This window comes from Cetorhinus maximus, chromosome 3, assembly GCF_964194155.1.
Source record: "Cetorhinus maximus chromosome 3, sCetMax3.hap1.1, whole genome shotgun sequence".
Lineage (NCBI taxonomy): Eukaryota > Metazoa > Chordata > Chondrichthyes > Lamniformes > Cetorhinidae > Cetorhinus > Cetorhinus maximus.
Genome location: NC_135881.1, coordinates 185372009 through 185398658, shown reverse-complemented (window position 1 = coordinate 185398658; position 26650 = coordinate 185372009). Strand labels below are relative to the sequence as shown.

Sequence of the window (26650 nt, the reverse complement as noted above, 5' to 3'; positions counted from 1 at the left end):
GAGTTACTCGCTGCAGGATTCTTAGCCTCTGACCTGCTCTTGTAGCCACAGTATTTATATGGCTAGTCCAGTTCAGTTTCTGGTCAATGTTAACCATTAGGATGTTGATAGTGGGGGATTCAGTGATGGTAATGCTATTGAACATCAAGGGGTGATGGTTAGGTTCCCTATTGTTGGAGATGGTCATTGCCTGGCACATGTGTGCAAATATCACTTGTCACTTGGTGGTGAGCAGCCTTCTTGAATGTTGTCCAGGTCTTGCTGCATTTGGGCATGGACTGCTTCAGTGTCTGAGGAGTTGTGAATGATGCTGAACATTGTGCGATCATCGGCGAACATCCCCACTTCTGACCTTATGTTGGAAGGAAGATCATTGGTGAAGCAGCTGAAGGTGGTTGGGCCTAGGACACTACCCGGTGAAACTCCAGCAGTGATGTCCTGGAACTAAGACGATTGACCTCCAACAACCACAAACATCTCTTTATGCTAGGTGTGACTCCAACCACGGAGCGTTTTCCCCCTGATTCTCATGGACTCCAGTTTGGCTAGGGATCCTTGATGCCACACTCAGTCAAATGCTGCCTTGATGTCAAGGGCAATCACTTTCAACTCACCTCTTATTTACCAGTTCCCCATGTACAGGCTGCAGATGCCTCCCCTGACTGTGCCATCGCACGCCCAGTACCAAACCACCACCCCCCAGAAAACAAATGTGAGGGACTGACCATGCACAGTGTGCGGCATTGATTGACAGCTCAGACAGGCTCTCCACCACCCTGGAATGGGGCAAGGAACAGCTTTGTAGCATGGGGTGTACTGTCCCCTGAGTGCCTTTAATATCCTGTCCGACTACACGGTGCGCACTGTCCCTGGACTGCCTTTAATTTCCCTCCCGACTACACAGTGTGCACTGTTCCCGGATGGCCTTTAATTTCTGGCTAGACTACAAGGTGCGCACTGCCCAGGACTGCCTTACGCTTACCCCCTTCATCCTTTAAGCCCACCGCACCCACACCCAGTCTGTGGCTCCCCCGCCCTCACCCTCATTTACTAAAGTGACTTTCCAGCATTCAAAGATTATGTACTGTATACTCTGATCCTTGACCTTGCTACGTTCACTTAAAACTGGACACGCAAAGGACACAAGGTCCACTGATACTGAACAATAATGCCGAACCTTAGATAATCTAGAGCAACAACCCAAAAAAAGTAGTTTGCACTACTGAAGTTGAAGATTCTTTATTTACACATTTCCAATGGCATTTTCAGATTCTTATTTTGTGCATCTTTCAGGCTGGAATTTTGCAGCCCCATTGTGGCCGGGACAGGCATCGGGCCCTAAAATGCAGTGAGACATTCTAAACTCCACTGACTTCGATGGGAACTTAACATCCCGCTGGCATAAAATTCTACCCTTACCATACTTCACTTTTCTTCCTGCATATTTCTTTACTAATTTGTTCATGGGTGTCATTGGCCGGGCCAGAATTTATTGCCCATCCCTAATTGCCTTTGTTCAGAGGGCATTTAAGTGTCAATTGCATTGCTGTGGTCTGCAGCCACATGGCTTTTTATGGCAATTGTTTTGTGGTTGTCACTTAATTCCAGATTTTTTATTGAATTCAAATTTCAACACTTGTCATGGTGGGATTTGAACCCAGGTCCCCAGAGCATTACCCTGGGTCTCTGGAATACTAGTTCAGTGAGAATACCATTATGGCACAACCCCCATGAATCTTGGAGTAATAACAAATTTGCATCTATTTTTTCACAGAGAGTCTGACTGCTTGTTGCCTTTAATGTTCCCAACTTTATAAAATAGCACATACTCTGACACATGGTTAGGAATTCGACGGAGAGGTGCCAGGAAAATGAAATAGAGTGGACAATCTGCTGATGTGAAGCAGGCACCATTTTCCGATTACACATTGCCAGCATGGTATCTCACAATCAGAACAGATAGTGGTAATTTAGACGTGTGCTGTGCACGATATTGCAATGTGACTGGAAGCTCGCATCCATTCATCCAGCAGATTTCAGGTGAGGGTCATACACCAGTGATGCAAATTGGAAATTTGGGCAAAGCCTGCACATGATTCTCCAAAAATGCATCCCTTAATTTGGCGACCTGCATTACAGGCGAGGGTGCCACCTGCCTGTTGCTTAGCTTTACATACTCATACATGAGGGCCGGCTCCATAATCCAGCTCTAACAGTGGAAAGCAGCGGCCATAAGGAACATACCTTGGCAGCTGCAGGCACTGTCTCATTGTTGGGTTGTCTCAGGAGACCTTGGGTGTCTTACTCCAGTAAGAGATCTGGCTGGAGGCAAAGGTCTTTCCTTCAAAGTACTTATATTTACATAACTAACTAGATACAAGATGACAGAACACCAGGACTGAGCTACTGCTGCTCTCAGAGTAACATCATTATGACATAACTCCTTATGCACATGCCCAGTAGCTATTATTAAAATATTAGAGTTAACCCTTTGCTCTACAGGCACTTACATAATGAGGTTGAAAATTGAGGCTCATTGCACTTGTTTTATGGGCACACTGAGAACCAATTGCAGGGATCAACATTGTGAGCCAACACCTGCCTGTAAGATGACTGACCTGATCGCAGGTTATGCCCTTTTTGCAGGTGTCCCTGGTGGTCTCTTGAAATAAGCATTAAGCCCCTTACATAAGCTAGTATAGGGCCTCAGGAGTGTTTTAGGCCCTGTATTGCTGATATTGGAGTGCAATGAATGGAACAGTCTAAACCTCTTCAGCCCAGCACGCTCTGCTCGGCTTCCTGCGATCTTTGGTGGGAATGGATGCCCCTGGCCAGCCGAAGGCATTTAGATCACAGTGCTTTCCCCAGCCCTGTGAACTTTGGAGAGGTCAGTGGTGATCCAGGGTGGGCGTAATTCATTCTCACATGGAGATGTGACGCTCCTATATTGGGATTCTTTTGCTGATCAGTTTACAAAAATAACCAGAGTGTTAAATCTGAAGGGAACTCAAAACTGTTTAGGAGCGTGGTAATGGTACTGTCAGAGTAGAATAAAACAGTTAAGAGTAAATATAAAAAGAAACATTGACTAACATATTCACAATTATGGAGGATTATTGTTCCTTGGTAAGGTTGTGGTTGAATTTCTGTTCATGTGGGCTTTTTCTCTTGCAAATGCAAAGCACAATAGAGCTTTTGCCTTCTCTCGATGTTGTTTTTAATTTTATTCTTCTTTGCAGAGACATAAATTCAAAAATCTCAACCCATGTACATCAATGTTTAGAAGGCAGATTTTAGACACAAGGCTTCACATTCTTTCCGGGTGTCAAATCTGTTCTTGTTTCCTCCACACCCACCATACCAGAATCTTTTGCAGACTTGTTCTGTTGCATCAAAGAACCATTTTAAATTGTAGCTGTAACAGCTCCCACTTGCGACATTTAATTCACATACATTCAGAACTGAAAAGAATGAAAAGTAAAAGAGAAATCAGTAAGCAATTAATGGAATGCACAGGAATGAAATGTATGGAAAAAAAGGTCATACTTTAAAGAAATAGGTTTCACCAAAGCTCTTTTGTTTGAACACACTGCACATTGTACTCACAGCCAGACTAATAGCCCTCCCGTAAGTTAGGATGGTTTCAATAGATGCAATACTAAGCATTTATTGATGTGTGATTGGGTCAGAAATCCTTAGCCCTCCCAGTACACTCCAACTGCAATTCTGACCAAGGAAGGACCAGGAAATAGGTACTTGATGGGACTTCCTATGAAGCCTGGTAAAGGCCTGAGCTACTGTCCTTTGCAAGGCTATTGATACAGGAGGGGTTGAGGCCCAAGTGAAAGGGTGGGAGCTTGGGAACACCCTAGAACCAGAGTTACTGGCCAGTGGGGCACCAAAGATGTGACATGTGTTCGAACCTGGCCCAGCCAAATGAAGTGATCTCCTAATGAATCCATAGGGTCAGTGCTGGAGGTTGCCAGTGGTCATTATCCTGGAATAATTAATGGAATTGTTGACCTGTGCACTCTATGGTCTGTAATCATCAGAGGATTGATCAGCATCAAAACCAGTGCCAGAGAAATGGCACATTTTAATCTGAAAACCTGTTCACCAATGGGAAAATCCTTCGGGATTCATTAATTTTCAGCACCATGGAGAAGGACAGCTTCAAATCTCTCCCCATACCAGATAACCTGAAGCACGTAGAACTTGCAAGGGTCTTGTTTAACTGCACATTATGTAGTATGGATTCTTGTTTCATGTTCTTATCACCTTGTCATTGAGCACCATGGGGAAAGGGCAGGGATGGGATGAATTAGATAACTTTCAAAAGGCTGAATGGTGTCATCCTACGCTGTATGATTCTTATGCTCATGATAGGAAAGTAATGGTTTCTTGATCTACAAGGGTTTATATGGCAAAAGCAGCTTTTCATCCTGCATATTTTCCCAAGGAGTCATGCATTCCTGGTCCAAATCTGCGTGTGTGTTTTTACCACGAAAGTCTCCTGTCAATTAGCCAGCATGCAAATGGGCATGGCACCACAGAGTGCTGCACAATTGGCTCATTTCAGAGAGGTGGATGTTGGCCTACATTGCCCTAGGCAGTGAGCTGATGGAACAGGCTCTCCATCCATTATAGAATATACTTTTCTGTCCATCAACTTCAACAGGAAATGATAATTGGGCAGGGTCTACAGTGGTAAAAGCAAAACACTGCTTATGCTAGAAACCTGAAACAAAAACAAAAATTGCTGGAAAAACTCAGCAGGTCTGACAGCATCTGTGGAGAGGACGACAGAGTTAACGTTTTGATTCCGTATGACTCATCATCAGAACTCAACTCGTACGGACTCGAAACGTTAACTCTGTCTTCCTCTCCACAGGTGCTGTCAGACCTGCTGAGTTTTTCCAGCAATTTTTGTTTTTGTTTCAGGGTCTATAGTAGGCTGGGTACTATGAGTCATTAACTCACCACCCAAAGTGGTTATTACCCACAGAGTTTTCCTTTCAATTCCTTTACTCGACCAAAATTAGTCATTTTCATTTCTGGGGATTAGATCTTAGCTTTGTGTGACACTGTAAAATGTGATAGTGAATCAGCAACCTGCTTTACATCAATTTTACACCAATTTTATTTCAATCAGGAGAGTTGTAACATGGGTGGCAGATTCACCATTGCCCATGTTACGCTGTCACATAGCGTCAACATTTAACCCTTGATTTCTAGAACTTCATCTTTCTGTTTACCTTTATTGTCCTCACTGGAGGAAGTGTTTCCTTGGCGTTCAATCAAAGTTTCACCTGGAGAAGAAACAATGAACTCATAAAAATGCTGTGTGGAATGAGCAGATTCTTCAAGAAGAAAATAAAGCTTTATTCGTTTTCTTCATTGACTCTGGAAACAACATCACCTTTAAAGAAAAAATATCTCCTGAGGTCTTTGTTATGTTTTTGATGGTGAGGATTGCTGCTGAGGAAAGCAACCTTTCTCTTTACTCTGGCAGATTATTTCCACGTGTTAATACTAGTAAATGACAGGCTCAGGAAAGGACAGGCTGCGACCCAGATGAGTTACTTACTCCATGAGCACTTGCAGGTAAAATCAACCCTCTGTAATGCATTAGCTATGGCAATGAAGGTCATCATTGCTGGGAGTCTTATCAGGCATTCATGAAGGCACTTTGTTTGACTCAAACCACTGGGCCTTGATTTTACCTTGGTGCATCTGGCTGGGGGCTGGCACATGCAACAGGTTTTCCAGTCTTGTCCTGCCAGAGGCCCAAGGCATTTCAACTTACCAGTCCCATCTCCATGGTGCTGGTTTAAACACCCGCTCGATCCTAGCCAGATCTACTAACTGGGGAAGGTATGGAAGTGGGATATCCAGTGGCAGGAGGCAGCTGCTGAGGACCTGAGGGAAAGGGTCCTGGCACTAAAGTATGTGTTTTTGGGGGCTCTCAAGGATATTTGAGGCACTGGTGTCAGAAGGGAAGTACAAAGTGGGCTGGGAAGAGGAGGAGGTAATGAAAACTCGAGCTAGAGAAGACCCAAGGTTTCATTGAGTTGGGCCAATGGAACATTCCAGTCATTTCTGTCCACAGGAAACATAACAGTTTTTTTTTAAAAAGTAGCTCATCTTTCTCTCAATGCAACTCCTGGAAGGTTTGACCTGGTGGGCAAGACACCTCTGCTCTTCTGCTCAAGCCTCAGGCTAAAATTGCTTCTGGGTTCAGATTACATCATCAGGGGCTTGAACAGCATATTTGGATCCCCTTGTGTGCCTGGCTCACCTGCTGAAAATAACAGGGAAATCCCACTCACAGGGGCCAGGAGGTGGCTAATGCAGAGAAATGTCCTACTGTAATCTTACAAAAAGAAACAAAACAAGTTGATGCCAAGGTTTTGTTGGATGGTTAGGAGAGGTGACTGAAAATTTATACTATGACATGTATTTTCATAAGTGGGGAAGGAGGTACAGAAGGTGCTTAGGGAAGGAGTTTCAAAGCGTATGGATGAGGCAGCCAATGACTCTGCTAGGACAGAATCAACAGATGAACTGGGGGCCAGAGTCAGAGGAAGAAATGTAAGGCTGGAGCAGGTTACAGAGGTAATGTGGGGTGAATACTTTAAATCTGATCTATTGGGATATAATGGGCCCCGTGTGAGTCATTCGATATTGGGGGTGGGAGGTGGGTATTTGGTGAGTCAATGGCACTTAAGCCTAGATTTTTGCAGCATTATGGAGGCTCCATGGTTTATCCAAAATGGTGCCAGGACCCTGGCTCCAGAAGTCCCATTTCCATTTTTGACAGATCCTATTTTTGCAGAGTGGGGTCTAATTAATCCATGGGAGACATCCGAAAACAGCAGGGCCATTTGAACTCTGTGCTAAGTTCAACCAGAACCCATTTTCGCTGGACTGAGGGGCTTATCCCATAGTGTGTGAGTTGTGATTTTTTAGAGTTGACGTAAATGCTTGTAAAAGGTGGATAAGATCTATGGAACTGTCAAATTGCAAAGTTATTTGAATCCCCTGCCCTCTAAATTTTGAAAAAAACAGCTGCCTGTGCCTCTGAGTTGAAAAGGATTGGTGCTTCCAGTTTCAACAGCTGTTTGTTGACATAATTCTAAGAGCTTTCATTGTAGCATTATTACTGCTTGCTGCTTTTACAAACTGTCTTTATCACAGTAGGGGTGGTGGGGGGGGGGGGAGGATGTAAATTCACATTTTGATTGACAGCTCCAAGAGCCCATTAAGGGATTAGTTGTCTGTGATATGGGATTATGAATACAAATGCTTATTTTTATAAGGGATTAAGTACTTAAGGGGGTTTAAATGTATTGAATTAGTTTTTATTAATGAGATTGTTTTTTATGTTGTGAAGTCTGATATAGATACTTAGAACTTAATTTTATTTCATCTTGGCATGGCTACTGAGCTTTGCCCATGTTCGATACTGGTTGAGTTGACATGGAGGGTGTAAGGGCAAAGGGTGGTGGGTGGGGGGCAGGGCATGGTTATATACTGGCACCAAGATGGCATGGGGGCTACAAGGGGCCAAGGGGATGTGAGGGATCATGGTTGGCATGAGTTCTCATTAAGATGCCACTGGGGCTATAAAGGGACAAGGGAGGTGAGTGGGGGATCATGGGTTAGCATGAGTTGGTACTAAGTTGGCATTAGTGCTATAAGGGGACATGAGGGTGAGTGGGGGTCAGGCATTGGCATGGCTTGGCATAAGTTAGCATAAGTTGTCATAGAGGGTATGGGGGCTTTTGGGGGTAGGTGGAGGGGCAAGGGTTGGCATGGAAGGTATGAGAGGCCATTGGGGGAGTTGGAGGGGCATGAGTTGTCATGAGTTGCAATGGATGGTTTATGAGGAGTGAGTTGGCAGTGAGAGGATGTGAGGGGTGAAGGCTAGAGGGCTTAATATTAAACAACACAACTGGGACAAAGTCCCGGAGAACCGAGGTGGGCCTTTTCAACATTCAGCAGCCTCTGAACTGATTCTTATTGAAATAGTTTACCCCCATAAGGTTTCTGCCTTTACCTACACAGAACATAAGCCTGCCTAGGGTGACATTTTTATAGTGTAATGGAAATGTGACCATTCCTAAAACTGGGATGATTGAGTTATTATAAGCTTGAAGAGTGTCTGTTGCAGGAGGGAGACACAACTGTGGAAAATACCAATGGTAAAGTTTGTCCCTCAGAATAGTTACTTTCGTGCCAACATTGATGAGAAGCAACGCTGAGGTCCCACAATCTCGACTGAGCATTCCTTAAAATGAACCAGTGCTTTACCATTCATGATGGTATACACGTGCTATATCTCACTCTCAGGAAGAGACTCCTATATGTCGAACTGATGAAGCCCTCTTCTTTGACCTACATACTTCACCAAATGGTTTCACTTTAAGCAGGAGTTACACCTTTTCCCTTGAGCTGCACATAGTGTTGTAAATTGATGAGCACTTCCACAATTTAGGCACAATTTTCAAGGATTCTGACCCTGGTGGAGCTGGTGTTGATAAGACTGCTGAGGATTCTTTGTCCATAACCTTTGCGCTTGAGCTGGTTGTGTCTAATTCTGTTGGTGCCTTCCTGTGTAACCTCTTTGAATCAAATATGGTAGATTTGATTTGGACTGCCAAGGATGTGCCCTTTTCCAAGGTTAAATCATCAGCCTTCATGAGGAGATGTTCCCTAATTCGTGGAATTGAAGTCTTTTCAATTAATTGGTCACAAATTAGTTCATTGGTTAGTGTTCCAAATTTACATGTAGAAACCAATTGCTGCAATGATTCCACGTGTTACTTAATAGGTTCTGGTGGAATTTATATTGTGCGATTATCACATTTTTCTTTGGCCTCAAGTATTTTTCGATAGCACTTACTGCTGTATCAAACATGAATGCGTCTTCTGTGAGCTGCTTGAATATTCACTGGCCTTCTGCCCCAAGATAATGTACAAAAATATCACCACCTTGTGGATCGCTGCTGCATCTGGATCGTCCATCTCTGTAGCAAGCAAATAGGTCTTGAACCCCGAAATCCATTAATCCCATGGCATGGGTGGATCACCCGTGAAGAAAGGAAAGGTACAGGAGCCTGTAAATTTAAACTTTTCTCCAGCGTCACTTTTCCCTGAATCCACACCCAAGCTTAATCAATCGATCGCAGTGAACATCATTAATAAATAGACTCATGTAATCAAAAACAGAACAATCGAACGCTACAGAAGGTAGACGTTGGGAGTACAGAAACGTGGACATTGAGAGGTTGATTCTAGAGCTAATGATGCTAGTGGATAAAGGTTTAAGCAGTGGTGGAGATGGGCAATGGTGCAGTTGGAACGTAAGCGACCTAGGTAGCGGATGAGACATTTGGGCAAACAGAACAATACAACTATTTCAGCCTGAACAAGTAGCCAGGGAGTGGGCTTGAGCAGATACCAAAAGTGAGGAGATTTGGATGGAAGCCAAAAGCAAAGGCTTCAGTCTTCCTTGTGTGCAAACACATGAAAACACGGCTCCTCAGAGAGAAAAGTAGGTTTAGTGTTCAGGAGTTGGGCAGGAGAGAATGAAAGAGGTAAGAGATAGGTCACACTGAAAAGATGAGCATAATGAAAATGAAGAGAAGTTGCAAAGTGACAGTGTGCCAATATTATGAAAGGTAAGAGATTCAGAGATAGAAAGCCCTCTAGCACAGTTTAATCTCAGCCTTCCAGAACAACAATCCTACCATTTTAATCCTTACCCTTTAGTAGTCATTTGAACGATAGCATGTGGACAATGTAGCTCTCCCTTAGTACTGTCTTGGAGCATTAGCCTCATGTATGTACACAAATTCTTTTGGAATCAACCAGTTCCTGGCTCAGAGAGCTAGCAACTGGGCCAAGCATATTATGGCTCATAAGGGAGTTTGTGGGGCTGAGGTCAGGTAATAAAGCTGCTAAAATATTTTTAAACATCACAAATGGAAAATACAAATGATAAAATGTTTCAGGGTTAATATTTATAGTCATGGGTGAGGGATTATTATTCCACTTGTAATATTTATAGTCACGGGGAGTGAATGTTATTGTATTTGTAATTTTTTTTTATATGTCAGTTAGCTTGGGTAGAGAGCATGTGGCTGTATTTAATCAATTAAAGGAGAATAATCATGCATTGAGACATCAGCTTTCCTAGGATACAACTCATTTCTCAAACTCTAACATGCTAAATCATAAAAACACGTTCAGGAAAACATTCAAACATTTGTGGAACTTCCTCAAAGAATGTGTGTGTTAAGGGATAATTGGAGCTTTCGATAGATTTTTAGAGGTAAAGCTAATAAGGCAACATAAGTGGATAAATGGATTTAAGGTACATATCAGTCATAATTAAAAGGTGAAGCATGCCTGTGGAGCTGAATGGCATCCTCCTATGTCCCTATGATCTTCTTGACTACTTACCATTAATATTGGCTTTTAGGCCTTCCATGTTTTGCATCATATTTGCTCTGTAATGAGGAGTTCATACATTAGTCACTGGGGAATACTGACGTGAATGTTCAATGTCTGGTAGTATCTATAAGACATACCGCTCTAAATCTGCAGAGGCTCTGGTTTCCCTTGCTCGCTGAGATTTTATTCCTCCACACTCCCTCTGCAGAGACGCAGGTGAATAATTGTTGATTCCCGCTGTCAAATTAAAAACAAACACTCTCTTTACTAGAACCGTGTCAGTCAGCCTGTTTCAGAATAAAACCTGAGATAGGACTCCATGAATTGCTTCATTCCAAGAGAACTGCAGATTAAGGGATGACCCAGAAAGCGATACTTTCTATTTCACAAAGGTCTACTGTTAACAATTTTGAGTTCCCATTGGACAGAAGATTCTTGAAACATTTAATGAAAGTTTACTGCACTCCAGTTATGATTTAAATATTAATAAGAAAGCGAGAGATTTAGAGGTTTGGGTCGCCGTTATTAAAGTAGTTTCCTTCTGTTGCCTGAAGTGTCAATGAGTGACTTTTACCTGCTCTCTAATTCACATTATATGGTTAATTATCCCTGCACATCACCAGGACAATGAATTGGAACACATGAACAATAAGAAGGATAAGCAGCCAGGACAGGCAGACAATTTATGTTTCCAATTAATGTCTTAATTAAGAAAGAAAACAGGATGAAAAGGATGTATTTTAAATATAAACCAACCCAAGTACTTCTGCCATGAGGTGACTTAGGGATAATGCTGCTTCAGATTTTGTCAGTCCCACCACAGTGATTAGTCTGATTGTTACTTGAGCCACATGCACAATGGCATTGGAGTAAGCATTAGAAAGTTAAATGCGTAGCTGAAAGAGTGCTATGGGAGGCAGGGGTTTCACTTCATGGGCCACTGGCACCAGTACTGCGGATGATATGAAGCTTGGGAGTGTTGTAACCTGCGAGGAGGACAGTGTAGAAGTTCAAAAGGACATAGACAAGTTGGTGGAGTGGGCAGATAGGTGGCAAATGAAGCTCAATGTGGAGTGTGAGGTGATGTATTTTGATAGGAAGAACATGGACAGACAATATAAAAAAGGGGTGAAATTTTGAAGGGGGTGCAGGAGCAGAAAGACTTGGTGTATATGTGCATAGATCATTGAAGGTGGCAGGGCAGGTGGAGAGAGCAGTAAATAAAACATATGGTATTCTGGGCTTTATTAATAGGGGCATAGAACACAACAGCAAGGAGGTTATGCTGAATTTATATAAGATACTCGTTAGAGTGTCGTATTGGGGGAGGTGGTGACATAGTGGTATTCTCACTGGACTGGTAATCCAGAGACCCAGGGTAATGCTCTGGACACCTGGGTTCGAATCCCACCATGGCAGATGGTGAAATTTGAATTCAATAAAAGTCTGGAAACGATGACCATGAAACCATTTCCGATTGTTGTAAAAACCCATCTGGTTCACTAATGCCCTTTAGGGAAGGAAATCTGCCATTTTTACCTGGTCTTGCCTACATGTGATTCCTGGCCCACAGCAATGTGGTTGGCTCTTAAAATGCTCTCTGAACAAGGGGCAATTAGGGATGGGCAATAAATGCTGGTCTAGTCAGCAACACCCACATCCCATGAACAAATATAAAAAAGAAAACCTCAGCTGGAGTATTGTGTACAGTTCTGGGCACCACATTATAGTAAGGATGTGAACACATTGGAGAGAGTGCAGAAAGAGTTTACAAGAGTGGTTCCAGGGATGAGAAACTTCAGTTACAGAAATAGATTGGAGAGATTGGGACTGTTCTCCTTGGAGAGAAGAAGGCTATGTTGGAGATGTTCAAAATCATGAGGGGGCTGGGCAGAGTACATAGGGAGAAGCTGTTTCCGCTTGTAAAAGGATCAATAACGAGAGGTCACAGATGTAAAGTGATTTGCAAAAGAAGCAAATGTGACATGAAGAAATAACATTTTCACATACAGTGAGTGGTTTGGGTCTGGAATACACTGCCTGGAAATATGGTGGAGGCAGTTTCAATCCAGGCATTTAAGAGGGCATTAGATGATTATTTGAATAGAAACAATGTGCAGGGGCCAGGGAAAAGGCAGGGCAATGGCACTGGGTCATAATGCTCATTTGGAGAGTCAGTGCAGACGTGATGGGCAAAATGGCCTCCTTTTGTGCTGTTAAAATTCAGTGATTCTGTGAAGAAGGAGCTGTTCTGTTGGGATGAGCTCCACTTAAACCAGGCTGGAACCAATTTCCTGGGGAATCAATAACTAGGGCAGTAGGTAGGGCTTCAAAGAAATAAAGATGGAGGTGGGAGAATTCAGGGGAGGGCAAATTCAAAGGCATCAAGAGAAATAGCAAGGCTGTAGAGAAAAGTAATGACTTGGATAAAAATAAATGGAGTGGGTCAGGAAAGCACAGCTGAATAAAGGTAATAGGGCATTGATCATTAAGGTGACATTAATGGAAAGTAGGGAAAAGTTAAAGCTAAAGACATCGTATATGAATGTGCAAAGCGTTTGAAACAAAATAGATGATTTAATAACACAGATAGAAGTTAATGGATTTGATCTAACAACCATTACAGATTTGTGGTTGCAGAGTGATCAAGGTTGGGAACTAAATATTCCAAAATACTTGACTTTTAGAAGAGAGGCAAAGTGGAAAAGGAACGGGGTAGCCTTGATATTAAAGGATGGGGAGAAGACATAAGAGAGAATAGACCTTAGCTCAGAAAATATGGATATAGAATCAGTTTGGGTAGTGCTAAGAAACAACAAAAGGCAGAAAGCACTGGTATGGGTGGTTTATAGGCACCACAACACTAGTTGGAGTGTCAGAAAAAGCATAGATCAGGAAATTAGAGGAGCATTAACAAGGGGTATATAGTAATAGTGTGTGACTTTAATCCTCATATGGAGTAGATGAACCAAACTTGCAGTAATAGTGTGGAAGATGAGTTCATGGAATGTATGAGAGTTTTCAAGATTGGTATGTTGGGGAACCAATTATTGTGAATTTTCTGTTTTAGATACAGTATTGTGCATTAATAAAGGGTTAATTTATAATCCTGTAGTAAAGGAGCACATAAACGTACAAATTAGGAGCAGGAGTAGGCCACTCGGCCCCTCGAGCCTTCTCCATCATTTAATAAGATCGTGGCTGATCTGATTTTAACCTCAACTCCACATTCCCGCCTAGCCCCGATAATTTTTCAGCCCTTTGCTTATCAAGAATCTATCTAGCTCTGCCTTAAAAATATTCAAAGAATCTGCTTCCATTGCCTTTTGAGGAAGAGAGTTCCAAAGGCTCACAACGTTTTGAGAGATTAAATTTCTCCTCATCTCTGTCTTAAATGAGCAATCCCTTATTTTTAAACAGTGACCCCTTGTCCTAGGTTCTCCCATAAGAGGAAACATCCTCTCCACAACCACGCTGTCAAGACCCCTTCAAGGTCAAAAGCCTCAAGGGAAGAGTGATCATAATATTTTGTTGAGTTTGAGAGTAATTTAGTCAAGTCTGTAATTTGGGTCTTGAATCTGAACAAAGCAATACACTGTAATCTCTCAAATATGGAAGCACCAGTTATCCAGATTATTTTTGAGCACAAATGCAACTCCAGGGCTGGTCACTTGTATCATTGCAATATGATTTTAGAAATGAACAGTGGTTAAATTTAAAACTGATTTTTGGAAAATCAAACAATTTGCTTCAATAACGAGACTCTCAAACAACAGGAATTTTTTAAAATGCCCTTGACCCTGAAAGTAAGTCCCAACAAGTCCATCAACCCACAGTTTGGAAAGCGTTGTTCAAGGGCAATCAGAATGGAAGATAGATGAGACAGTCATCTGGGCCTGTTGATAATTCTGCACCTGCAAGCTTTGGAATATCAGCCTGCCACGCCTCATTGGTCATTGCCAGCATCCAGCTATATGTGGGTCAAGGAAGTAGGAACTGCTGGTCTCGGGAGTCTCTGCCTTAGTTCCGCTCAATTCATTTTAAAGGCTTTACCAGGGGTAGAAAGTAAATCCACCCCTCCCTTAACGTCATAGGATTCCCTAACTGTTAATCCAGCTGCAATGAAGTTTGTCAGTTTTGGCAGACCCCTGCTGGAGTTAGGATAGAAGTTGGAAAGAATAGAGAAAATGCAGGTATCACTGTCTCTACTTGTACTGAAAATGTGGGTAAACCTTGAGAACTATGTGCGTCTTAGCAAAAATGGGAGTTGTTTATATGGTTGATAGATATTGTGAGCTAAGTAGCATTGTATGCTGATTACTATGGCAATACTATGACCTCAAACTCAGGAATTGCACTCTTCCCTCCGAATCAGGTCATGGGTGCAAGTCTCACTTGAGACTTGAGCAAATAATCTAGGTTGACACTCACTGCAATATTGAGACTGCTACACTGTTGAAGGTTCTGTCTTTCAGATGAGATGTTAAACGGTAGCTGGATAGAAAAGATCTCATGCCGCTATTTAGAAGACAACCATGGGAGTGTCCTGGCTAATGCTTATCCCTCAACCAATGTCACTAAAATTTCTTGGGGTGAATTTTATGGGGGACGCATTGCTCGCCCCCACCCTCAGTAGAAACATTGGTCGCCGCATTGATATTGCTCTGCAGACGGCCTTAAAAAGCTACGAGTGGGACTTCTGTCCCTCAGTGGAAGGAAACTCCACCCTTGAGAGCTGCCAACCAATCCGATTGGCCGGTAGCTCTTGCAGTCCCAGCAGCACCAGGGCTCATTAGTGGGTGCTGCTGGGACTGAAAGCAGTTCCACGAAGAAGACAACATGGATGCCAGAGTGTGGTGAGTCTGTGCTTTTTTGGTGGGGAGGGATGGGCACCCTCGGGTAGGATTAAGGCGGGAGGTGGGGGGGGTCAAGTTTTGGAGGCCAGGGGAGCAGGCACATCTTTGGGATGGGGATTGTGGCCCTAATGCATACAGGGCACAGCCCGAAGGAGGTAGCCCCTCCCTTCCTGCTTTTTCACCTTAGATGATGAACAAGCAGAGTTCCCATTCTCATCTGCATCTACTGCCCAGCATATTATGGCAGTGCAGACAGAATGAGGGCCTTAATTGCCACTTAATCGAGCAATTAAGGGCCTCAGTAGGCCTCATGGGCACCTTATCCACCCATCATGTTATGGAAAACAGGTTGGGGATAGGCAGCAAGGTGGTGGGCTAGCCACTCTTTGTTGTAATATGCCTTTAAGGGATAGCCGCATGCCATCATTAGAAGGGAAATGTGTCATGTGATCCAGCCTCAGTTTTACTTTGGTCTGTGAGCAGAGCACAGCACACACAGCCTTGCTCCTGATGTCTTCAAGCTTTCTATTCATGCATATATATGTTCTCATGTGCCTAGTTTAGATAAATGAAACCACACGTGTTTACACAATCCCTTATGAGCAGCAGGTCAGGCCGCATCTGTGGAAAGAGGAAGAGTTAACATTTCAGGTCAACGGCCTCTCATTAGAACTAGGGGAAGAAATCTCCCTCGTTGCGTTGTGTGGGGGCGGGCGCAAAACCGTTCGGCGCCCCTGACCAGGGCTGTGCTGCCATTTTACATGGGCAGGCCAACTCTGCGCACGAAAGAGCACAGAAATCTCCCTGAGGCACAGATTTGTTTAAGTTTTAGATATCCAAATAAAGAAATTAAAAACTTTTAAAACATGTCCCCTCATGTGACAATGTCAAATGAGCTGGGACATGTCAATGAATTTTTAAAAAAAAAAATTATTGAATTTTTAAACATTTCATGAAACCCCATCCCGTCCGTGCATGAGGTCCCCTGAAAAATGCGAAGGCCGCCAACCTTAAGGTTGGACGGGCAGCTCATTTAATTACTTCGATTAGTTTTTAACAGGTGTTAATAGGCCCGAGTCGGCTGCGTGCCCATTGAACTGAAAATCTAAATGACACGCGGTGAAGTTGGGCGCCCGCCCGATGTCACCACGCATCATTTTACACGTCGGCAAGTGGGCCCCACCCCCGCTCGCCATCCCGAATATTCTACCCTAGGAAAAATTAAGGGATCTAATAGATTAATAGGGCTGGGTGGTTTTTATTTCAGATTTCCAGCACCCATTTGCTAACTTTAGCCGTAAAGTACATATTAATATACACAGGATGGCCTGCTCTATCCTCGTTGTTGCCTTAAGGCTGAAATTAGCAAAGGAACATTTACCCCTATGTAGTAAGTTATAGGGCAACATTTCTGCCCTTGTTATTTTCAGTGACATAAAGTTGATGTGAATAGATGTCTCGGCTCTATTCTCACAGCATTTGCTCACACTGGCCATGCATCCACTTAAAGGATTTATTCCTTTTCATTTGACTTACAATGAAACATAACTGGATTGTATTTGTACTGTAGCGTTATAAAGAATAAATATTACACATCGTCCAGTCATTCTTTATTTCTAAGATTTTCATTAGATTATTACTGCACTTACTTGCCAGGTTTTTCAGGAAAGCCACAGAAAACCTTTGTGCATATTCCATTTCAGCCTCCAGGACTCTGTCCAGTTGAACTAAATGTTGATCAAAAGGAAAACTGACAAACTCCTCCAGGACTGTGACATTAGTTACCTTCCCAAGGGCCAGTGCAAACACTGTGAAACCTTTACATTTGGCTTCTCGTGATATTTCCAGCAATTTCTTCTCATCAGTGGTTGTTCTCCCTGAGAATATTGTAAAGATAACCTTGTAAATGTGCTGCTTTGTGAGACTTGGGAAGAAATTCTTCAAGCTCCATTCAATGGTACTGCCGATGCCAGAGGAGTCCTCTAATTGAATGAATGGGTCTTGGATGTGTCTCTTCTTCAGTGTTTTTGCAGTGTAATCCAAAACTCCAAACTCCAGGTTAAATGGACCTTTCCCATATCTTGGTGCGGAATTTGGTGTGTGTTGTACCAGCGCCACCCGGGGATGAAGGTCAGAGGCTTTTGGTTCTGTAGAACTTATAAACTGGTTAAGCATCGAGTTTAAGAATTGCTGAACTGTTTCAGATTCTGCAGTTTCCATTTGCTCTAAGTCATCAACAATGAAAGCTATGTCCAGGTTTACTGGAATAGGAATGGGTGAGGCGATCCTTGGACATTCTTCATGTAACTCACATATATCTGTTAAAGAAGATTAGAAGTTCTTAGTTTGTTTTTTGCTGCACACTTGTGCCTGTGCTGTTTTGTTGTTAGCTTAGGGATCTCATACAATTGGAATCAACATTTTGAAAGAATTCAACATTTTGAACCAAATAATTTCACATCTGTCACAATATATGCTTAAAACCCATTGATCTCTCAATGTGTTGCACATGGGTGGTCAAGACCAAGTATAATTTTCAGGTGGATTGAGGTCAGGGGATAATTTATCCAGAGCAAGTTAGCATAATTCAGTTCCCTCTTTGAACTTGTATGTTCTGGTCTTCATTTAACCTATTTCTATCATAAATCACTATGGGAGGATTTTCTCCGTCGGGCGGGCCGGTTGGGAGCATACGCAGGTGGGGGGGGGGGGGGGGGGTAGGGGGTGCGGAGCCACCCGTGATTGGCTGCATGCCGCCATTTTACGTGGGCCGGCCAATTAAGGCCCGCCCAGCATGACGTGTGCCCAGTAGCGCTCAGTGCTCAGCGCTACCTGTGCGGGTGAGCGGAGGAGGGAGAGTCGAGACCTGCACTCTTTCACATGGAGCTGCCTTAGGGAGATTAACTTCAGTTTTAAAGTTTAAAATAAAGAAAGTTGAAAATCATTTACACATGTCCCCTCATGTGACAGTGTCATATGAACTGGGACATGTTTATGAAATGTTTAAAATTTTAAAATTAATTTAATAAACCCTTCATGGAATCTCATGGGGTCCGCCCCTGCACGCTGAGCTGAAAATTCTGCCCTATGTCAATATTTATAATTTCACCCTTTCACTGGTACATCACCTCCACTGGTGGAATTCTGAATTACATTGTGGTAAGTCTACGTGAGAGTTTCCATTATGAATTTGGACAACAGCAATATATGGTGTTCTGATATAACAAAATATCAAAAGGTGCTTAACAAAAGCAATAGCATTGAAAATATTTTTGATACTGAGTCACAGACGGAGATATTAAGACGGATGACCAAAAGCTTGGTCAAAGATGTTGGTATTAAGCAGCATTTTAAAAGAGAGAAAGCGAGATGGGAGGAAATTCCAGAGTTTAGAGCCTAGACAACTGGAAACACAGCCACCAGTTGTGCAGCGATTAAATCAGGGTTGTGGAAGAGACCAGAATTGAAGGAGTATGGTGATCCTGAAAGCTTGCAGGGCTGGAGGAAGTTACATAGATAGGGTGAGCCCTTGGAGGGATTTCAAAACAAGGATGAGGGTTTTAAAATTGAGGCACTGTCGGACTGAGAGCCAGTGTAACCCAGCAACCCAATAATGGGTGAATGAGATCTGGAGCAAGTAAAGTTGTGAGCAGCAGAGTTTTGGGTGAACACAAATTTATGTAGGTGGAAGATGGGAGGCCAGCCAGGAGAACAGTGTAATAGTTACATTTTTAGGGTTTCAGCAGCAGATGAGCTGAGGCAGGGTCAGAGCTATGCAATGTTACGCAGGTAGAAGTAGGCAATCTTGGTGATAGAGCAGATATGTGGTTTTAAGCTCAACTTAAGGTCAAACACAATGCCAAGCTTGCCAAGGTCTAGCTCAACTTCACACATTTGCCAGGGATGGAAATAGTGATAGGGAATGGTGTCTCCTTAGAGGACTCCAGAGGTAACGGTGCTGGAGTGGGAAGAGTAGCCATTTACGATGATTCTCTAGCTCTGATTGATAGATAAGAATGAAACCAAAAAAAGGTAGATCCAACAGCAGGATGATAGAGGAGAGATTTTGGAGGAGGATGTTGTGGTCAACTGTGTCAAAGTTGAGAAGGATGAGGAGGGATGGTTTATCCTGGTCACAGTCCAAAAAATGTCATTTGTGCCAACACTTTGAAGGACTTTGGAGAGGAAAGAGAGATTGGAGGCAAGATGGTCATTTGCAAGGGCAGAGACATCAATGGTGATTTTTTTTTGACAAGAGGGGTGATGACGGCAGATTTGAAGGCAGACTGTGGGAATAGTGTCTGAGGAGAGGGAACTGTGAACAATATCAGTGTGAGCCCAGGAAGGCAAGTTGTGTGGTCAACAGTTTGGTCAGAATAGGATCGAGAGAGCAGGTGATGGGTCCCATGGATAAGGTGTGTTCATACTGAGCAAGGCAGATGATGGAGTAGGGTCTAGGGAGAGATGTGAGTTCATGGCTAAGGCAACGGGGGACATTAGCTTGGTGCATTAAGGGAAAGGAGGGAAGCGGCAGAGACAGCTGAATGGATGGTCTTGATCTTTGTGACAAAAATGTCCATGAGCCCCTCACACTTGTTGGAGATGAGCATGGAGGTAGCAGTGGAAAGTTAGTTTATGAAGAGATTTTATAATGCAGAATACAGGCTGTGGCTTATCTTTGCATTCCTGGGTTGTCTTTGAATAGTACGTAGTGTTAGTGACGCAAGCAGCACCTGATGATGCTGAAACAAAAACAGAAAATAGTGGAAATACTCAGCAGCTGGCAGCAGCTGTGGAGAGAGAAACAAGTGCTTTGAGGTCTGAGAGCTTTCATTTGAACCCGATAAGATCATAAGAAGAAACAGGAGCGAGGAGCAGCCTCTTGAACCTGCTCTGCCATTCAATAATATCATGGCTGATCTGATTGTGGCCTTAACTCCACGTTCCTGCCTGCCCCCCATAACCCTTGACTCCTTTGTAGATCAAAAATCTGTCTAACTCAGCCCTGAATATATTCAGTGACCCGCAGGCACCACTGCTGTCTGTGGTAGAGAATTCCAAAGACTTAACGACCCTCTGAGAGAAGAAATTCCTCCTCATCTCAGTCTTTAAGCTGTGCCCTTTATTTCTAGATTCCCCCATGAGGGGGAAACATCCTCTTAGCATCTACTCTGTCAAGGTCCTGATAATGCTTTATGTGGGTCCAACCAGATGTGATGATGAATGCTTCAATCATTTATCTGCCAAAGATGTTCAAATCTGTAAACTTAGAAAGCTTTAATGCAAACAATAAATCAGAAGTACGTGCAGTTGTAAGGATTTTATGATATTATAGATGTGATAAATCATACCAAAGCACAGTGTGCATAACTGAACTCGGCGTAACATTTCTTGGGATGTTTGCTGCTGCCTGGACAATACAACCACTGCATCCTTGTGCAAAAGAATGAGATGAAAATCCAAATTTAGAAATTATTAAAAAACATTTGAGATTTGTAAATGTAACAACATACGTAGTTCAGCGACAGAAACAAAAAGGGAGCAATTTTAATCTTGCCTATCAGGTTTCCACAGAATCTGAGTGAAACACGCCTTTCTAAGCAGGCAAGAAGGAGGCGCACTGGAATCTGGCAGGCCCTTCTTTAAATATGCAAATCAGGTTCCACTGAAGTCACTGGGGCCCAAATGCTATTTTAACCCTGGATCTGAGCAGGGAAACATTCATAGCTTTTTCACCAAGCCAACCTAGCAGGAAGGGGAATCAGGGCCAGAAGAGGATATGGGACCAAATCCCATCACGGAAGCTGGTGAAATTTAAATTCAATTAGTGAATCTGGAATATAAAGCTAGTCTCAGCAATGGGTGACCATGACAAGTGTCATCGATTGTTGTAAAAACTCATCTGCTTCACTAATTAGGGAAGGAAATCTGCCAACCTTACCCAGTCTGCCCACACATAACTCCAGCCCCACATCAATGTGATTGACTCTGAAATGGCCTAGCAAGCCACTCAGTTCAGGGGGCAATTAAGGATGGGCAACAAATGTTGCCCTTGCCAATGATGCCCAAATCCCATGAAGGAATCAAAAAAAAGGAAGCAAGGTGAGCCTGAAGGGGCTGGCAGCTATTCTTCACCTCCGGCACTATCCATGGCATCGAAGTTCAGTGAGATACGATTGCAGTGGCAAGTGTCTGCCTATGCATGACTTCAGGCTGGCTGTTATCCCCATTTAAAATACAGACCACCTCTCACTTTCATGCTATTCTGACCTCCACTGTGCACTCGCCTCCTGGCTGATTGGTGGAGTGCCATAGTTTAGCACAGGGGATATGAGGGGCCACGGAGTGCTATAGATTGGTAAAGAGATGAAGGACCATAGAGAGTGGGTGAGGGGCCTTACCTTGACATAGGGGGCATGGGGAGCCATAGGGGCGGGTGGACCTTACCTTGGCATAGGGGGCATAAGGGAACCTTTGAAACTTACCTTTTAAAAGACCTCCTCATGCAGCCTAGGGTTCACAGCTCATCTGAAGGGCCGTGAACCACAAACCTTTAAAAACCTGGCCCAACTCCATGAAAATTGCGGAGTGCCCATCTCCACATTGGAGCCAGCCAGGCCAGGAGTGCCGGATATAAGCTTTTGACAGGAACCAGCCCATGCCCTTTAAAGGCACTCCTGAAAATCAGACAGCCTGGGAATGGGGCGGGGAATCCCCATTTTTGAAGGGCCCCCGAGTCACCCCAACTCGGCGAAGATTTAGCCCCTCATGCCTGGGTCTATTACAGGCTAGTGAATAGATTGAGATTATTTGCCAAAATCAGTCAACAACTCCATCATCTTTGTATCGTGCAACCAGGAGGACAAACCAAGTCACTGTGAGGAATTTTCCCAGGCCCTTAATGGGATGCCGGGAAAACTGGAAAAACATGCATTGATCCAGTTTGCAGACGAGCTCCCACCCATTTCCCATGGGCCGGTTGAGTACAATGTTGGCAACCCAGCGGCAGCAAGGGGAAGGCATGTCACCACCGGAGGAGGCCGCTGTAATGGTGACCCCAAGGGTCCTGCGGCACTATATATGATGATTACACGGGAGCTGCTTTTCATTTTCACCACTCAGGCAGTAACCTGGTGGAGTACACAGCCTGTCCATTCTAAAACGAGTCTGATTTTCATTACATTGATTTCAGTGGAACAGAATCGGGCAGGTTCTATAATGGGGTTTTCAATCAGTGCCAGGAGATTAACAACCTCAAGTTGTGAATTGTCCCCCTTTATCATCCACATGCACCCTTCCACCACTGTTTGCTGAATGGTGGTCTGCACAGGTGGTGGTTGCGGAGAGGAGGGGTGGCTCCAGAATATTTCTCTATTATCTAACGGCACTAAGGGCAATTGTAGTGCCCTTTACTGCCATCCCAACGTCCTAACTCTGGCCAGTTAACTCAGCACAGACCAGAGGCTGAATTGCTGCCCCATGTAAAAGTCGGACATGAGCTCACCCCCGCTTGGCCGGCTCACCCCACAGCTATTCAATGGCTGACGGGCCACTAATCGGCTTAATGTGGGACTTCTGCCCCCATTTGGGAGAAAGTCCCGCCTCTGACAGCTGCCAGCCCTCTCTTTTCCCACCATCACGGCAGCTCTTGCTGGGACTGCGGCAGTCCTGAAGGGAGGGATGCCACTTAAGGGCCTCGATTGGCCTAAGGGCAAGTACCCAACACCTCCCCCAGCGCCGGTAAAATTGCAATGGGGGAGGCGGGGACAGGTAGGTGGCGGGCATGGTTCCCTACCTGAACAGCCTACCGGAGGGCTGTAGAACTCTGGCCCAGGAATCAAGCCTGGTAATTTGGAGACCTAGGTTTCACACTGTTAAACTTATGGGCCTGGAGTTTCCATTTGATTGCCTGTGTTTATGTTAAAGTAATTCAGCCAAAATCAGCATAACCAGATAAAAAGGATCTGTAGTATCAGCAATGGTAACCATGAAGCTACTGGTTTGTCACAAAGGTCCAAATGGGTTGCTAATATCCTTTAGGGAAGGAAATTTGCCATCTGTATATGGTCTGAATCATACATCGCTCCAGACTATCAAAATTGGGGTTGACTCTGCACTGTCTTGTGAAATGTCCTAGCAAGCGACTCAGTTATATTCAAGAAGGCGGCTCACCACTACGTTCTCAAGGGCAATTAGGGATGGACGCTAAATTCTGGCCTTGGCAACAAAAGTAGCTTGGCATATATTTTAAAAGTCATTTTCAGGAATCAAATATCAGGTTATTTACAGATGGTGGATTGACACTGAATAGAAATATCTTTTTCCTTGTGATAAACCCATTTTCAGCTGCATTAGTCAAACTTTACCAAGATACCAATCTTCATATCTCAAGAAATATTTTTTAAAGCAGCAATTAAAAAAAAAGTCTAAAAACGCCACCTATTTGTGGAGGTTCCTGGCTGATTTTGTGCTCAGCAATATGCAAATGTGTTTGTGTGTTTCTGTGGGTGAGGAGAAAAACCACTTTACACAACAAGCGTAATTTTGGGCACAATTTGCGTCGGAATCATCGATTGCACTCAAATCAGAAACTCTATCCATGAAGCCTTCTGGCAGCTCTGCTAAAATAGAATATAAAGCACTTATTAATAAAGACATTGCACAGATTTAACCAGCTTACTTCTCATGAGCCCTGTGCTCCTATTTGCTATGGAGACTTAGATAACCCTCAGTAGGCACCTCAAAGCACTGGAGAAGTACCACCAGTGATGCCTCAGCAAGATTCTCCAAATCCGATGGCAAGAAGGCGGCCCAACAGCAGCATCCTCTCCCAAGCTAATTTTCCCAGCAATGAAGCACTAATCACTCACAGGATATGTTGCTCACATGCCTGACACCAGGCTCCAGAAGCAATGCAGAACTTCATTGTAGCAGGTGACTCCCAGGAGTTCAGCAAAAATGCTTTAGAAATATCCTCAAACCATCCCTGAAGAGGTCAACCTCCCCGCCAACTCATGGGAGCTGCGGGCTTCTGACTGACCAATCGAGACACTTTGTTGGGAACACACAGAGGTGAAGTCGAGGTGTCGGAGAGAGCACACAATTCTCCCAACAACTCGTCTTTCCAACTCTCCAAGCATCTACCCTGCAAGTGGCAGGGTCTGGAGATCGCACATTGGACTTATCTGCCATCTCAGAAGCCGTTGAACTGGAGTGGAAGCAACCTCGATGCCGAAGGCCTGCCTAAGAGCAAGACATCTCATGCACACTAGGGATTAAGGAATACACTATTGAGACATTAAGGGATTGTTCCTTATACATTTCTCTGATTCTCTATGCTCATTTCAAAAGAATATAATGAAAAATGATATAATTTTCTTACCCTAAAAATGTTTTTTATGTTTGGGATGTTCTTAAAGGAGATGATAACTGGAATAATAGCTGAAGCACTGAATTCAGTGGCAGCTGTATATATAGCTGCAGCGTCTTGGGATCCTCCATTAGTGATGAACACGGCTATTTTTCTTACAAGGACACCATTACGAACTCGTTTAAAAGTATTTCTTGAAACAAATTGCATACCAACACCAATATTTCGTCTTCTGTTTGACCGTTCATGTGCTAGTCCCTCTATTTCCTTCACAAGTAAAGCTTTTTTCTTAAAGTCTGAAAATCGAATGAAAGGCCTTGCTACGTCATTGTACGTTAAAACAGCCACACGAGCTCCAGTGGGACAGTTGCTTTCGGCTATGTTAATATCCTGTAGGAAATTAATTACAGTTCTCTTCATCCTTTGAAATATAGCTGGTGTGACATCTGAGGATGTGTCCAGAGCAAACACCAGCTCTGTGGGATACGCTGGGCATTCTCCCCTTCCTGAAACAATGAAAAAAACAAAATATTTAAAGACGTCATTTATTCAAGTAAGTAAGAGATAATATTCAAAGGAATGACTAGTTGCCTATTAAAAAAACCAAAAAGGAATTACTTACTTTTCGAACAACAAGCTGTAGGTACAAAACAAAATCAAGGACATTAATATTTGATAATATCGTCATTCTGGAATTCAATTCATTTGTGTGCTCCTTTAAGACACTCTCTAAAAACCTCTGTTTTTGATCAAAGTGTTATTCACCCTTTTTAACATTTCTGTCTTTGGCTCAGCACTTTTTGTTTGGATTGCACCTTTGTGAACTGCCTTGCAACATTTTTCGATGCTAAGACACCATAGGCAGAATTGTACCAACATTGATTTTAAATCAGGGTAGGGACCAAATGTAGGTCCTGACGACGATGGCGTCTGTGTCCCACCCGCCTGCAGCAATTGTCCTGGAGGTGGCCAATTAAATAGCCGCCTCCAAGGGCCCTGTCCAATTAGGGGCAGTGGGCGGAATCGTCCCAGAAATCGGCAAAGTCCGATATTGGGCGGGGAAAGTGGCGTTTGATGCGCTGATGGCAATGGCGCCATTGTCCGCCGTATTGTGTGGCACTGTGTTGATAAAACGCAGAGGCACGGATTTCATGTCCGATCGCTGGCAGGGTGGCTCTGATTCACCCGCCCTGCTGTCACCTCAGGCCTTCAGTAATCTGGTCGCCATATTTAAAGGGGGTCCCTGCACAGAGCTAGAACTCCTCTAAGGGATTGGAAGCTGCAGGGAAGTCATGGCTGTCAAAGGGAAGAAACATGTTGCACCCAAATTTAGTGACGTCTCCCTCAAACAATGGATGCAGTGCTGGCCCACCTTGAAGTTCTCTACCCCTACTCTGGGTAAAGCAAGGTTGCCAATCCAGCATGGGAGACGGTGGCAGCGGTGCAACCTACAAAAGAGGACAGCCACCCAGTGCCGAAAGAGGATGAATGATCTCTTCCATTTTGTCAGGGTAAGTCACGCTTCTCATCACTCTCACAAACTCATCACACATCCAGGGTCCTCACTCATTGCCTGTTTAAGGGACATCATCATTCACTCTTTCACACACATCTTCATTGTCCTCATCGTGTCCATGACACCACTCAGCACCCACACATGCCAGGCCTCCTTCTCATCTGGCCTGGCAGGCGTCCTATTTATACTCTCTCCATCTGTATCCATGCAGGACAAGCTGGCACACAACAAAAGGGAGAGGTCACAAACTGGTAGAGGAATGCTCCCCATCAAGGTCCTCACAGACTTTGAAAATAGAGCTATCCAGCTGGGCAACAACAATCTGGACCGTTACTATGAAGTGAGGTCAGCGGCACTCAATTAAGTGAGGTTCCAGCAGTGCAACATCCATCAGACAACCAAGCTGTCTGAGGTCCCCTGCCATGCACTAACTATCTCTCCTTGCTTTCG

At 43.8% G+C, this 26650-nt stretch overlaps 1 protein-coding gene across 1 annotated transcript in view; it reads right to left on the bottom strand.

The window, feature by feature from the left end:
* Positions 1–1223: 1223 nt before the first annotated feature.
* Positions 1224–26650, bottom strand: part of LOC144674385 (collagen alpha-6(VI) chain-like) — a 145984-nt gene continuing 120557 nt past the window's right edge. Inside the window, exons 36-43 of the mRNA XM_078535786.1 lie at positions 25307–25321; positions 24697–25190; positions 20666–20747; positions 16964–17632; positions 10596–10695; positions 10468–10514; positions 5256–5309; positions 1224–3461 (exon numbers count right to left, since the gene is read on the bottom strand). Coding sequence (XP_078391912.1) covers positions 3280–3461; positions 5256–5309; positions 10468–10514; positions 10596–10695; positions 16964–17632; positions 20666–20747; positions 24697–25190; positions 25307–25321 — 1643 coding nt within the window. The 3' untranslated portion in view covers positions 1224–3279. The remainder of the gene's footprint in view (positions 3462–5255; positions 5310–10467; positions 10515–10595; positions 10696–16963; positions 17633–20665; positions 20748–24696; positions 25191–25306; positions 25322–26650) is intronic.